Below are 14220 nucleotides of genomic sequence, written 5' to 3'. Positions count from 1 at the left end.
TATCCACACATTCATGGAATCAAATAATAGTGTCTTAAGGTGAAAGTGACCTTAGAGTTCTCTTAATCCAGTCCTATCTGTGGCAGAGGCAGGATTAGAACCCAGTTGTCCTGATTCCCAATTATGTGCTCCATAAATAGAGACCTCAAAAGAAGAGAGAAACAATGAAGAGAAATCCTTTTTCTTTCCCGTGGGGGATATGGGCCTACTTTTCTCCTCATCATCATCCAAGAATCCTTTGGAATCCAATTGAGAATTCCTTAGGAACCTTTCAGCCTCACATCATACTAGACAGCGCATTTTAGGGATTGTGACTGACCCTAAAGAGTAGGAAGGAAATAGCTGACCAAAGGTCACCTGACTTTAGTATTTTAAGAATGAAAGTGACCATCTGTCTGCACATGTGAAATTCGGCATGCAGTAGTCTGCCATGAATAAGAAGCTAGAAGACAGATGAAGAAGAGACAGGTGCCATACCATCTAAGGTGGCTGAAACCTCATCCATGATTACAAACAGCCGATCAGTATTAACTTGGGTTTTCATTTACTTGAGACCGAATTCCACTCCTGTCCCAATCTATTCTAGCATTCTTGGGACTTAAAAGGGTTTTTCACAATAGGATCAGACAGGCCAGTTATGTAGAAAGTAAAAGAGCCACACAAGCAAAGGTCTAGGAGGGCCTAAAAGAACAGGCTCAGTGGTGAGAGCAAAGACAAAAATGGGAAAGAGAAGAGGGATTAAAAGGCAAAGGATCTATCTGTGCCTCAGTGGCCAGAGGGAGGTGAATACAATTGTAGCTGAGTCACTTGGCCTCAGGTGTGGTGGTCTTCAAGTCATTACAGAAGGAAGCATAGGGATTGGAAAGGCTGCCTAGGACTTAAAACACTCAGGGTGATTTCACCAAGGTCCCAGCCTCTCTTACTAGTACAAGTGTGGGCCACCTGAGTCTTTTGTTTCTTTCATGCCAAAATTAACTCAACCACATGGACCATTGCTTTTATAGGGAAGGTTTGGGGGTGACCCCCTCCTCCCACGTGGGTTCTTGCTCAGATATGTCTAATTGGTTTTCCATTTTTGATATGATAGCCAGGGAGACACTGTCTAGTAAAGCCTCAGCTATATAGGAATGGGGAATGAAAGTTTCCAGGAATGAACAAAGGAAGAAAGATGGAACCCAAAAAGCCAGCTTAAAATGACCTTACAGGTCTCAGAGAGCTCCCCGACCCCCAACAGAGTTTGATTTGTTTTGTTTTGTTAGATTATTACAAGGCCTTGATCAGATAGGGAAAATGTCTAAAAGAACCCTCTTCTGGAATCTAAAGCTGTTTCCAGGCCACTGGGCCCAGTTTCCAAGGTCTGCCCTTCGGCTTATCAGTAGCAGAAGCAGCCCAGCCCATGTTTTATGGATATTTAAATGATAAAGTCCATCCCCTGCCTTTTTGCTTGTCCCTGGGCCATTGATCCAATTTGCAAGGCATTAGTATTCAACCAGAATAAGTAATTAGACCCTGTGTCAGAAAATGATTGCCAAGCAAACGTGTCTAGCCTGTGGTGAACCTGTATATTAATCATATTGAAAATGCCACTAATTCTGAGTTAATTGCTAAGCCTTTGGTAATCTGGGTTCTATTTACCATCAGTAAACAAATGCCAGATTTAGGGAGGAAGGTTTGGGGAGAAAAAACCCAGTGGGGAAATTTGTTGTAGTTGGGGGTGGGGGTTGGGGGAGTGGTTTGTTGTTTTTGTTTTGTTTTCTTTTTTTTTATGGAGGCAGTTTTCACTAGCGTGAGGAAACAGATCCAAAAAGCCTTGGATAGTGACAAGTCACAGCTGGGGCTTCAGAAGCTGGTAACCAGGCCACCTTCAAGTATCCCTTCAGGCACCAAGAGACAGGCTCTCAATATCCATCCTGCAGTTAGTACTGCTATCTTGCTTTGGTCCATAGACCCCCACCTTGTTCTCTCCTCCTCTCTCTTCCTTGTCCCTATCTCACCCAGAATCTCTGTTTTCTTCTTTTTCTCTCCCCCAATCCTTTCAAATATTGATTCCCAGCTGGGACACTGGCACTGCTGCCTAAGGGGAAAATAACGGAGATGGGAAGATGTTTAATTGTGTGTTGTGGAAGCGATGCATGACAAAGTGACTCACGGAGCCCTCAGGGTTTTCATTTCTTGCTGCCTGTGATGTTGCTGTTAATAAAACTGCACATTTGTACATCTTCCCCCTCCTAAAGTGCATCCCCGTACATGAGCTCACTGAATCTTCACAATGAACTTGTGGGTATATTTACCCCCTGGTTACAGATAATGAAGGTGAACAATGGCAAAGTGAAGTGACTTACCCAGGGTCCAACAAGAAGCTTGTGACCCAGCTGAGATGAGTCCCCAGGTCTCCTGCTGACCTCTAACCCTTAGCTCCTTCCACCGCTGACCTCTAACCCTTAGCTCCTTCCACCACGCTGCAGGGCCTTACCTTCTTAGACATCACTCTCTTGCTCTTTCTCCTTGCTCCCCCGACAATCCTTTGACTCCATAACTGGGTCAATCTTATGTAATTCAGCAAGCATTTGAATGCAGTGTGAACACTGGGCAAGATACTTAGGGAGATATAAAAGTCTAGATAAGATACAGATCCTGCCCTTATGGAAATTATGGCCTAGTAGAGAGACAAAGATACCAAGCCAGGGAGCTATGATTCCCAGTAATACATGATAGGTGCATTAGACAGGTACAGGACAAAGTGCTATGGGAATTCTGTTGGAGGAAGGCCTTTGGAACCAATGAAGGTATCAGGCGAGGCCTCGTGTAGACAGTGTAATTTGAGTCTGTTTTTAAATGATGGGTAGGAATTCAGCAGGCAAAAAAAGAAAGAAATCGTATGAGCAGAAGCATGGACTTAAGAACAAGCTTAAGGCATGTTCAAGGGTGTGCTAAAGATGTGCCAAATACAAGAAGGCAAGATGAGCCTAGAAAGGTAAAGCATTGCCAGATTGTGAGCAACCCTGAGAAGAGTAGCATAACCAGATCTAGCTTCTCTCTCTATACTCCCTCCCTTGGCCATCTCACTCACTTCCATGGATTCAACTATCCCCTCTCCCTAAATGACTCCCAAATGTGAATCTCTGACCCTGACCTCTGTCCTGAGCTTCAGGGCTGTACTTCCAGCTGTCTGCAGTATAACTCTACCTAGATGACCCACCTGGACCCCCCCCCACAAACCTAACATGTTTAAAACTGAGCCTACAATCTTTCCCCAAAAGCCCTCTCTTCTCACATCACTCTTTTTTCAGTAGTACCACCATTTGCCCACTTTTCCTTGCTCAAAATTCTGCCACGATCCTTAATTCTTATCTCTCTGCCATCTCCCTCTGACAACACCCCGCTTCAATCAAATCTTAAAAATTCTTCCTCTACAATATCTCTCATCTGTCTCTCCTCTCTATTCCCATTACTGCTGTGGCCCAGAATCCATGTGGGACAGTCTAGAAGCAGTCACAGAAGCCTATGAAGATAGACTGGAGTCAGACTAAGGGCTTTAAAAGGCCAAACAAAAGGCTCTGCATTTGATCCTGCAGGCAAGAAGGAGTCCTATGTGCTTCAGGACTATTGAGAAGGGGGTTGTGTGACAATAATGATGATGGTAACTTCCAGAGAGCTTTGTGAGTTTGCAAAGCACTTTACAAATATTTCATTTTGTCCTCACAAACCTGGAAGATGGGGGCTATTATTATCATCCCTATTTTACAGATAGGGAAACTGAGGCAGGCAGCAGTTAAATGACTTGCCCAGGGTCACACAGTGAGAAAGTGTCTGAGGTCAGGTTTGAGCTCCTGTCTTCCTGGTTCCAGGGTCACCTATCCACTGTGACACCTAGCTGCCTCCTAGTAGTAGGTACTTGATAAATATTTGTTGGATGGATGGATGGACAGATGGATGGATGGATGAAGTAAAAGTCCCCTCTGGAGTTAAATCCTCTTCCAAAGCACCATGGACTGATACACTCAACCAAACAGCACCCCCTGTTCTACCTAAGCACAATGACACAGGATTACAGAAAGAAGAATGGACTTGGGTGTAAGATGATTCAAGAGCTGTGTGACAGTGGTCAAAGATAGTCATTTAACCTCTCTGGGTAACAGTTTTCTCCTCTTAAGAATGAGTATAAAGCACTATCTGCCTCATAGGACAGTTGCAGGGGCAGGGTTCCATCAGCTATAAAGCGCTATATAAATATGAACCATGTTTATTATCGATCAGTCATCAATACTAAAATGTTACCATGTTTGTCTGTTCCCACCTAGACTTGCCAATGCAGATCTTAAAGCCGGCCACCTTCACGGACACTGCCCACTATCCTCTGCTTCTGGTAGTGTAAGTACGACCTGCATCTTTCGTGGTTGAACTATTTACAGAAGAGCGTGAAGAATGACCAGGAAGATGCCAGGAGGTGGCAGGAATGATCTTCTCATTCATTTAGAAGTCTCTTCTGCCAGGGCCCAGGGTCCTCACAGAAGGAAAAGGCTAAGCCCTCCTTGGTCTCTTGCCCTGGCAATTTTTCTGCCTCACCCTTAAGTGGGAGCCTGTGCCAATATGTCAAGGATAAAGGAGAATTTCTAGTAAAATCATTTAGGGGAAGAGAGCAAGCACTCTTGCCCAGCCAAGTATGAGTGACAGCCTTGCTGTCAGCCCAGAGAACAAACTTCGGGATGCTCTGCTTTGGGCCCTATCCAAAAGGGTTTAATTGCTGAAGTTCTAAAAGGACTTTATTATAACCTCGGTCTGGAAGGCAGGCTCGCAGCATGGCCCCAAGGACAGAGTTATGGGCTCCAATGAAGAATTAACCCACTTTCCTAACATTCTGGAGTGGTTTAATGCCTCCTCCTCCTCTCTCTTTCCTCCTCCTCCCTTGGGGGTGGTTTTATTCAGATAATTCTCACAGATGCTAATGGCCCCTCTGATTCTCCAGATCAGTGATTTTTAACCCCGATCTGGGTTACAAGCCTCCCCCACCCCCACCCCCCAGAGTGTTTCTAGCAATGGGAGGGGAGAAAGAAAGCCTCTCTAAATGCTTCTCACATTCCCAGAAAAGTCATTTCCCTTCACTTTTCTTTCTGAAGTAAATGCTGTGGGACTTCATTCAAAGACCACCTCTGGATATACTGACAGTCAAATCACATCCCTTATAATTTAACAACCAAGTATGGAAAAAAGTCAGAAAAAAAAAAAAACCTTTTAGCCTATCAGCTAATTCCTTCCCATCTTTTCTTTGCTGTAAATCTAAACTGGACACCAATGGTATCCTAAAAGGGAACTATTAACATAGAAAGGACCTATTTTTAAAATGGTGAAATTCAATTATATAATGATCATAAGGATACAAAAATGTCCCTTTAAACTTTTAGTGCCTAATGAAAGAGTTCTAGTAAAGTCGCTTAAACTCTCTGGGCTTCATCTGTGACCTGAAGAGACTGGACTAGAAAGAGCTCTGACTAATGTGGGGCCAACAAGGCTTTTCCCAAGGGTACCAGCATCCAAGGGGGCCTGTTTTTTCTTTGTTTCTGATCTTCCCTAGTGCTTCTCCGGTGGTATGGGGCATCCTTTCCCCCTATCTGCCAGTCCCTGGGGCCTGGCTTCCTTGGCACCCTATTTTAAGAACACACCTTCAGCTTTGATCTCATTTGGAGCAGGAGATTCTCTCAGGAGTTGTAACTGTGATAGAACCTACTATCTCAGTGGTAGGGCTGTCCTCTGAGTTGCTAAACCCCTCTCCTGTTTCTGCCTCTCAACTTAATTTTCCCTAGGCCCAATTTTGGCCGATTATGGCTCTGAAACTCTAAGATCCTGTGATTTCTTTTTAGAATAACCTAGTCTTGGCTTAAGTGTCCTAACGGGTAGCAAAAGGAGTGACTACACTGAGGCTAGGAGAAACTGGGGGAATTCACATATTCTGTAGACCAGGCATGGGCTATTTATCAATGGTAGAAAGAAACAGCCTCGAATATCTTTGGAGTAAAGTCTTACAAAGCCTGAGTAAGACAAAGAGTAGAAGAGCATGAGAAGCCAAGGTGTGGTCAGGGAGTCAGCTCCCCTCCTGATCCACCCCTCCCCAAAGTTTTTCCTTCCCCATCCCCGCACACTCCTCATCCCTGTCAAGTTGGGGACCCCATCTTTTTCTGAGGCTCTTTTATTATCCCCCTGCAGAAACCTGACAACCTAAAGTGGGCTGCAACCCAAGATTGGAAAGCAGTATTATTAAGGAAGGCATGCATTGATCCAGTCCTCCAATGTCAGTATTAGAAAGGTATTCACAGTATCCCAAGAATTAATAACAGCTAACTTTATATGGGCAACTAAGTGGCACAGTGGATAAAGTACCGGGCCTAGAGTCAGGAAGACCTGGATTCAAATCCAGCCTCAGACAGTAGCAGTGTGACCTTGGCCAAGTCACTTAACCTTATTTACCTCAGTTTCTTCATCTATAAAATGAGTTGGGAAAAGAAATGGCAAACCATTGTAGTATCTACCCCAAATGGGGTCACAAAGAGTCAGACACAACTAAAGACAATTCAAAAACTACATTTATGTAACTATTTATGTATTTATATCCTTATAAGAACCTCATTTTACAAATGCTGAAACTGAGGCTGAGAGAAGTTAGTGACTTGTCTGAGGTCATACAGCTAGTAAGTATCTGAAGGGATTAGAACTTCCTCCTTCCTCCAAATACAACCCCTTCACTCCTTAGTATCCTAGAGCTGGAAAGGTTAGCGAGAGATCATCTAACCCAATTTTTTCTTTAATTTTATAGATGAGGAAAACGAAGTTTAGAAATTTTAAGGGATTAGCCCAAGTCCACAGAGGTGGCACTGAAATCCAAGTTTAATGAGGCCACATCCAGGGCCTTTTCTACCCTAAACTTACTGGAGGAGGTAGCAGGAGGACTTCAATACAAACCCAACCACAAGAGGGTCTCCCAGCTCTAGGCCACCGAACTTCACAAGGACCTTGTCCTTGAGGAACCCAAAAGTGGTTTTTAGAGAGATTTTCCCTCTGGGCCTTACACAGCTTAGTTATAATTCTGGCCCCACTCCCCTCATCATTAATTTCATTCCAAAGAAGAAAGGAAGGGGAAACTGAGACAATCTAGCTGCTAAAAAATAGAATGATAATTTTAAAAGTCCATCATCCTTGAAGCTACCTTCCAGCAAGGACACAAATGCTGCCAACATGTTGTGGCTATCCAGTTACCTCCAAGGGAACTTAATTTCATTACAGGAGGTGCTTGAGAGAGATCAGAGCTCATTAAGGTAACCGCACTTGATTAGACAGAATCTGAAAAGTATGCTGGCTGGCATACTTAGTAAGTAAGGAGATCCAAATAAGAAAGTCTGTTATAGGTGAATTTTTTTAAATAACTTAAATGGATGGCAAATGTCTGCTCTTCAAAAGAGAAGAATTCTTGTCTTGCCCCTGACGTTTAACCTCAATTGGTCAGTCATGTCCTTTTCTTCACAGCTGCTGATTGAACACCTCTCAGTTGGGTGGCAGATGTGGGCAGGGGTCGTCTTGGACCCACAAACAGTACAAAATACTAGGAAGTGGCCAGGAAGCCTTCCTGCCAAAAAAAAAATCTGCCCCCAAATGGCATGTTGCTGATCACAGAATTTAGAGTTTGAAGGACCCTTAGAGATATACTAGCCCAGTGGTTCTGAAAATGTAATCTGTGGTCCTCTGAGACCCTTCCAGGGGGTCCTTCAGGTCAAAACTTTTTACAAGAATCCTAAGATGGTGCTGGTCTAATAAAAATACTCTTCTTTCCTGTGCAAACTGCACATCTGCATGATGCCAAATTTTCTTCATATCCTTCAATCAAAACAACATATCGTAACAGATTGTATGCAGAAGCAGGTATAGAATCCAGCTGTCTTTTACTAATTCAGGCATTAAACAGATTTGTAGCCAAAAAATATGTGTGGCAATGTCACTCTTCTCACTAAATTGTTTTGCTTTGCAAGATATGGTTAATCTTCATAAAAAATGTTCTCAATATTAGCATCAATGGATTTATTACTGGTATTTTAATGAATTAAATCTCTTTGGGGTCCTTAGTAGTTTTTAAGAGTGTAAAGGGATCCTGAGACCAAAAACTTTTGAGAACCCAGCATATCTCACCTAGTATAACTCGTTTTTACAAATGAGGAAACTGAGGACCTGGGGGACTGATAAGGGTACTTATCTTAGAACAATAACTCTAGAGTTAGAGAAGACCTCAGCAGACATTGAGTTCAACACCCCCATTTTACAGAGGAGGAGACTGAGGCCCAGAGAAGTTAAGTGACTTGTCCAAGGTCACACAGCTAGTAAGTATCTGAGGGATACAGGTCTTCCTGCTCAAAGCCCAGAATTCTCTCCTCAACAATGTATTTCCTCTTGACTTAGAAGGATAGATTTCTTTAACTAAACAGATAATCTTTTAATAAATGTCACCCACTTAATCATTTTGCCCAGGGCCAGCTCTGAGTATTCAGAAATAATTTATTCCCTTGATATTCAGTTTTAGCTCAGGCATCACATTGCTACCCACCCATCTCCCTGTACCAGGCCAGCAGACGAGGGAAAGTATCAAGGGTCTCCTCGAGGGTGAGCAGCACTCTTTTCCAGTAGGACCACTAGAGGGAACCTGCTGTTTGCTGCCCAAGAACCCTGACTTTGTGGGTGATATCGGTCATTTAGGCACTCGGTTCTTTCTCTGACCCTCGTCTTCTTTTTCAGGGATGGCACACCAGGGAGCCAGAGTGTGACTGAAAAGTTTGAGGTCAACTGGGAAACTGTCATGGTCAGCAGTCACGGCGCCATCGTGGTGAAGTTTGACGGTCGTGGTAGCGGCTTCCAAGGCACCAAGCTCCTCCACGAAGTGAAGAGAAAACTGGGTTCCCTGGAAGAGAAAGACCAAATGAAGGCTGTGGGGTGAGGGCCCAATACCTTGTGAATTGAATTGAATTGGGAAAGGTAATAGGGCAAAGCATTTCAATGGCATAAGACTGGGCACACCCCCCCAAAGGAGCCACGGCTGGGTCCTTGGCATAGTTGGGCATATTTGCGTATAATTTGCATGAATTTTCAGTATGCCTGCATAGACTTTGTAGGCAAGTTTCAGGCCATTTCCAAGGTAAAATATCATTGGTTTTCCCCTAAAAAATCTCATTCCTGTAGCCTTCTCTTTTTTTATGTAATGATTAGCTCAGCAGGCTCTAGCATGGTGCCAATTAGGATGAAGGTCCTTCATTCTCTCAGCTAGATTCATTCCACTGAGTGGCTGCAGAGTGCACTGCTCCCCCTGGCCAACATTCTCATACATAAAGACCATTAGTCACAAGAAGGATGTGTGAATGGATCAATGCAACTCTGTCCTCCCTCAGAGAGTAACCCAAAACATAGATTTTGGTGTTCCTGATTCCACAGTGTAGTTTTCACACCTCTCGGACCTACAGTTCTGAGGACATTACGTTCTCATTTACCCAAGGTGCTTCCTACAGCAGCAGAGTAACAGAGACAAAAAAAAATGTCCAGGATCAATGAAAAGGTGGGAAATTCATTAGGTAGACCATCAAGAACCTGTCCAAGGCTATTAATTACACACACACACGCACACACACACACATGCATGCACGCACACAAACACAGCCTCAATTTGGAGAATGTGTATCTCATTATATTATGGCATGCAAAAGTTATGGCATAAGACGTGACTTTCCATGGGAGTGGTGTTCCTGAAAGAATTCACCCAGTCCCAAATTTATCTACACAGAAAGTCAGAAACAGATAATTTAAGATACAGTATTAACCAAAGAAGCATGCATTAGCATCTTCACTGTCATTCGGTGCATTTCAATTTGCCTCCTCAAATAATTGCTAAGTATTCCCTCCTGCAAACTCTATGTCAGATATGAAGATACATTTTTAAAAAAACCTTTCAAAGAGCCTGCAATTCAATCAGCAAGCTAAGAGGTTTACAACAATTCAGCAGTTCACTTCACCAAATATTATGGATGCCTAGGTCATGTCACTCTTAGCTCCTAAATTTTCAGGGGCTCCCAATATTGCTCATAGAGTAACGTTCAAATCTATGGCCTGGCTTTCAAGGCCTTCCACAGTCTGACACCAGCCTACCTTTCCAGACTCATCATGTAATACTCCATTCTACCTACTTGAAAAGCTCCTGCCCACCTTCTCTAAGTTCTTGCCCACACACATAGTTAAGCTCAGGCTTAAAATGTCCTCCAAACATGCCTCATGCCTTCCTGCCTCTGTCTTTGCTCTTCCGTATGCCCAGAATGGCCTTCCTCCTCTCTTTCAGCTCTGATTTCATACCCATCCTTTGGGTTTTGATCAAATGCTACCTGTCCTCAGTCCATAAAGATCCTTTGCCTCCTGGAACCTCACCGAATTTCACACCTTTCTGATGCACTTATTGTAGATTATTCTGTATGGTCATCATTGTTATATTGTTCTAGGCCTCTTCTTACAAGCTCCATGAGGAATAGAGAGAGAGAGGAAACATGGAATATTGTGGTCTGTGAAGAACAGTGAGCCAGTATGACCTCAGTCTAGAGAGAGTTTGGAGGGAAGGAATGTGGAAGTCAACTAGAAAGATAGGAAAGGGCCGGCCAGGATAGGAAGAACTTTAAAGTCGAACAGAGGAGTTGATGGTTGAGTCTCTCTATTACGAGAGCCAGGAGAGTTTACCGAGTAAGAGTTTGGAATGATCAGACCATCCCTTTAAGGGAATTGTCTGGGCAGCTATGTGAAAGATGGATGAGTGGGAAGGGATCCCCCTCATCTATATTACCTTCTCCCCACCATTGACCTATCCAATTTCTCCCCACCCTTTAAGGCCCCGCTCAAGGCTCATTCTCTTTGTGTAGCCTGCTCTGAGTACTTCAGTCCTATGGGCCTCTCTTCCAAAAGTCCTGCAGGATTTGGAGTCTAAACCACACCATTCAGCAATTAATTTGATAATGCCTTCCTTTCTCTAATTGTTTAATGTGTGTTTGTATTAAATCCCCAATTAGATTATAAGCTCATTGAGGGCAAGGATCACAGTGCCGTGCCTAAAATGGGGTTAACCACGCAGGAGGCATTCATCAAAAATATTTGTTGCTTGATTCCAGCCGAGATTCTCCCATCTAGTGGCAAGAACAAGATAGTAACGCTCACCATAAGCATATACTTTTTCAACCTTGAGGCCCTGGTGTCAAATTGTTTTTAAAAATAGCCTTCACAGTTTATAATGATTAGATTTACTTCAGAAAACACAGCTAAAAATATAGTTACAGAGAGCACAGCTGGGTATAGTTGAGCGCAACAGGATAATAACAATATTTTGTACTGAAATAACAGCTCTTCACAGATCTCAAAGCACTTTGCAAATGAGTATCATTATCTAGATTTTTTTTTTTTAGGATCAGGAAATGGAAATCCCCAGAAGATTAGATGATGAGACTGCCAAGGGCCTGATGCTTCCTGCTGAGTCAATAGCAGGGCCTAGAACAAAATCCAAGATTACTTGTGAGGTGGAAGAGAGCCCAGGATTGGCTCTGTGAGCGTCAAAGTTTCCACAGACTCCTATTACTTTCCATAGCAAATATATGTGAAATCTTGCAATCAGGTAGTATCCACATGCAGACCAAACATCCAGATGACAAGTAGTGAAAAAAAAAATCTAACAACCACCATCCATGTGTTTCCAAATGTATTCCTAAAAGGCTAGAATTTTGGCTGAATCATTCCATATTTCAATAACTAAATCATTCCTTTTTTTTTTTAATCTGGAAACTTGGCAATAATCATTTGGACCCATCTACAGTCTTCCAAAGCACATGGATGTACTATCTCATGGCGCTGGTGTATATGCCAGCACATAAACAATCAGTCCTAAGACTATGAAAGCTAAGCTAGGCCATTCACTGTTCTTCTTTAGAGAGAAGAAAGAACATACCTAGTATGTGATTTTATGAACATAATCCATAATTAGGTATCTACCGTGTACCCAGAAGAACTAGATCAAGCTAGTCATGCACCTTAGAAAAGATTTGAAATTCATGTGTTGAGCCTTTGGCTGAGTCCTTCACTATGCCCTCCTACATGGTGTATGTACTCTAGTTCCCAGTCTCTAGTCTTAGCTCTGGTGCCTAGCACCATACTACAGGGTGTTCCTAAAGTCTGGACACATAGGAAAAAATGCATATTTTCAAGAAATGAAATGAATGAAAATTTCAACAACATTTTATTTAATTGGAATATTAACAAATAACATCTTCAATATGATTTCCATCATTTGTGATGCAAAGATTGATGCACTTTGCAAGATTCACATGAACTCAATGCAGCAATTCCACGTTGCCCTCAATTTTAGCACATTCACTCTATGCGTTCAATCAAGTGTGTTGCATCTGTGATTTTCATTGAGTATAAAGAAGTCAAGGGGGCTAAGGTCTGTTAATATTCCAAATATTTCAAAATATGCATTTTTTCCTATGTGTCCAGACTTTAGGGACACTTTGTAGCTGTGAGTACGAGGGCAAATGAGGCACAAGTCCTGACTTCAAGGTACCTGTCATCTGATTGAGAAGTAAAGATTTACATAGATATTGGAAAATGAGAGTAGATGACAGAGGAATATAGAACCTAGGGCAACATTGTGTGGTCCAGCCTATGAAGACTATCAGTTGTCAGAGACTGGAGAAATCAGAACGGAGTAGAAAGGTCTCAGTAAGAGCTAACCTTCATCTCTCCCTTCAAAGGTTATTAAAGCCTTTGCCTCTACATTATCTCACTTGAGTAGGTAGGAATGGAATTTTTCTCTTCAGTGAAGGGTAAATTTAAGAAGCATAAGCATCTATATTAGGCTCTTCATTCTTTGGAGGTATGTGGAGGTATGTTGTTGTATGTACATGTGGAATCTCCAATAGCCATTGAGCTTCCAGTGACTCCCAGGAAAGTACCGTTTCAGGACAAAGGGATCCTTGCTAGAGAAAAGAGAAGAATGTTTGTTGGTACTAGGCCATTTTAGGCATCTTACTCTATTTTCTTATTTTGTTTGAATTTCTAAATGAATAATATATATATGTACATATGTATGTATACATATGTATATGTGTACGTGTGTCATCTAGTAGTCTTTGGGAATGCAGATACACTGTTTCAAAGCCCATGTACAGATGGGCTGGCCTAAATTCTGCATTTGGCAGAGGTACCAAGAATTACTCCTATCAGGGCTTTGAAAATATTGGCATGGTGGGTAGAGTGCTGGATTTAGAGTCAGGAAGTTCAAATTCTATATCAGACATGGACTAGCTTTGTGACCCTGGGCAAGTCACTCAATTTCACTCTGCCTCAGTTTCCACATCTGATTATAAGGATCCTCTTACAAGGATCAAATGAGATAATAATATGTAAAGTGCTGGTGCAAATTTTATAGCACTCTATAAATATTGGGTATTATTGGGTATTTTTTTAAAGTGGAGGAAGGAAGGGAGGGAGGGAAAGAGGAAGAGATGGAGGGAAAGAGGAAGGAAGGAAGTGAGGGAGGAAGGGAGGGAGGGAGGAAGGAAGGATTTGTTAAGCTCTTATCATGTTCCAAGCACTATCTCATTTGATCCTCACAACAACCCTGCAAACCAGTTGCTATTATTTTCCCCATTTCACAGTTGAGGAAACTGATGCAGAGGCTAAGTGACTTACCCAGGATCACATGGCTAGTAAGTTTCAAGGATGGATTTGAACTCAGGTCTTCCTGACTTCAGGGCTAGGTGCCAGGTTCTGCCTCTTAGCAATAAGCACTCTTGGCGCTGACAAACAGATGATGACAAATACTTTCCTTCTCTGGGCTAAGCCTTAGGAGCCTTTGGGTGTGGGAAGTCACAGATGTCGTCAGACTTGGTTGCTTGGTTCAGTATTTCTGTTTAATTGTTTTTCTCTGTTACAAAGGAAGGTCCACTGGTGGGGGGCAAAGAGGAGATGAAATCAGAAATGGTGGTGTCATCATGACATGTAGTATTAATTGTAAAAGGCATGAACAAAGCTTTAAAAAACAGCGAAGGTAAGGATAGTCTGAATTATTGAAAGATAATATCTTTAGAGGACAGCTAGATGGTAAAATGGATAGAGCACCAGGCCTGGAGTCAGGAGGAACTTAGTTCAAATCTGACCTCAGGCACT

At 42.6% G+C, this 14220-nt stretch overlaps 1 protein-coding gene across 1 annotated transcript in view; it reads left to right on the top strand.

Annotated features, from left to right (window-relative positions):
* DPP6 (dipeptidyl peptidase like 6) overlaps positions 1 to 14220 on the top strand; it is a 1232953-nt gene that overhangs the window by 1199161 nt on the left and 19572 nt on the right. The window contains exons 19-20 of the mRNA XM_036759527.1: positions 4302 to 4371; positions 8773 to 8967. Coding sequence (XP_036615422.1) covers positions 4302 to 4371; positions 8773 to 8967 — 265 coding nt within the window. The remainder of the gene's footprint in view (positions 1 to 4301; positions 4372 to 8772; positions 8968 to 14220) is intronic.

Source organism: Trichosurus vulpecula, chromosome 5 (genome assembly GCF_011100635.1).
Source record: "Trichosurus vulpecula isolate mTriVul1 chromosome 5, mTriVul1.pri, whole genome shotgun sequence".
Classification (NCBI taxonomy): Eukaryota; Metazoa; Chordata; class Mammalia; order Diprotodontia; family Phalangeridae; genus Trichosurus; species Trichosurus vulpecula.
This window is presented reverse-complemented; position numbering and strand designations above follow the sequence as displayed.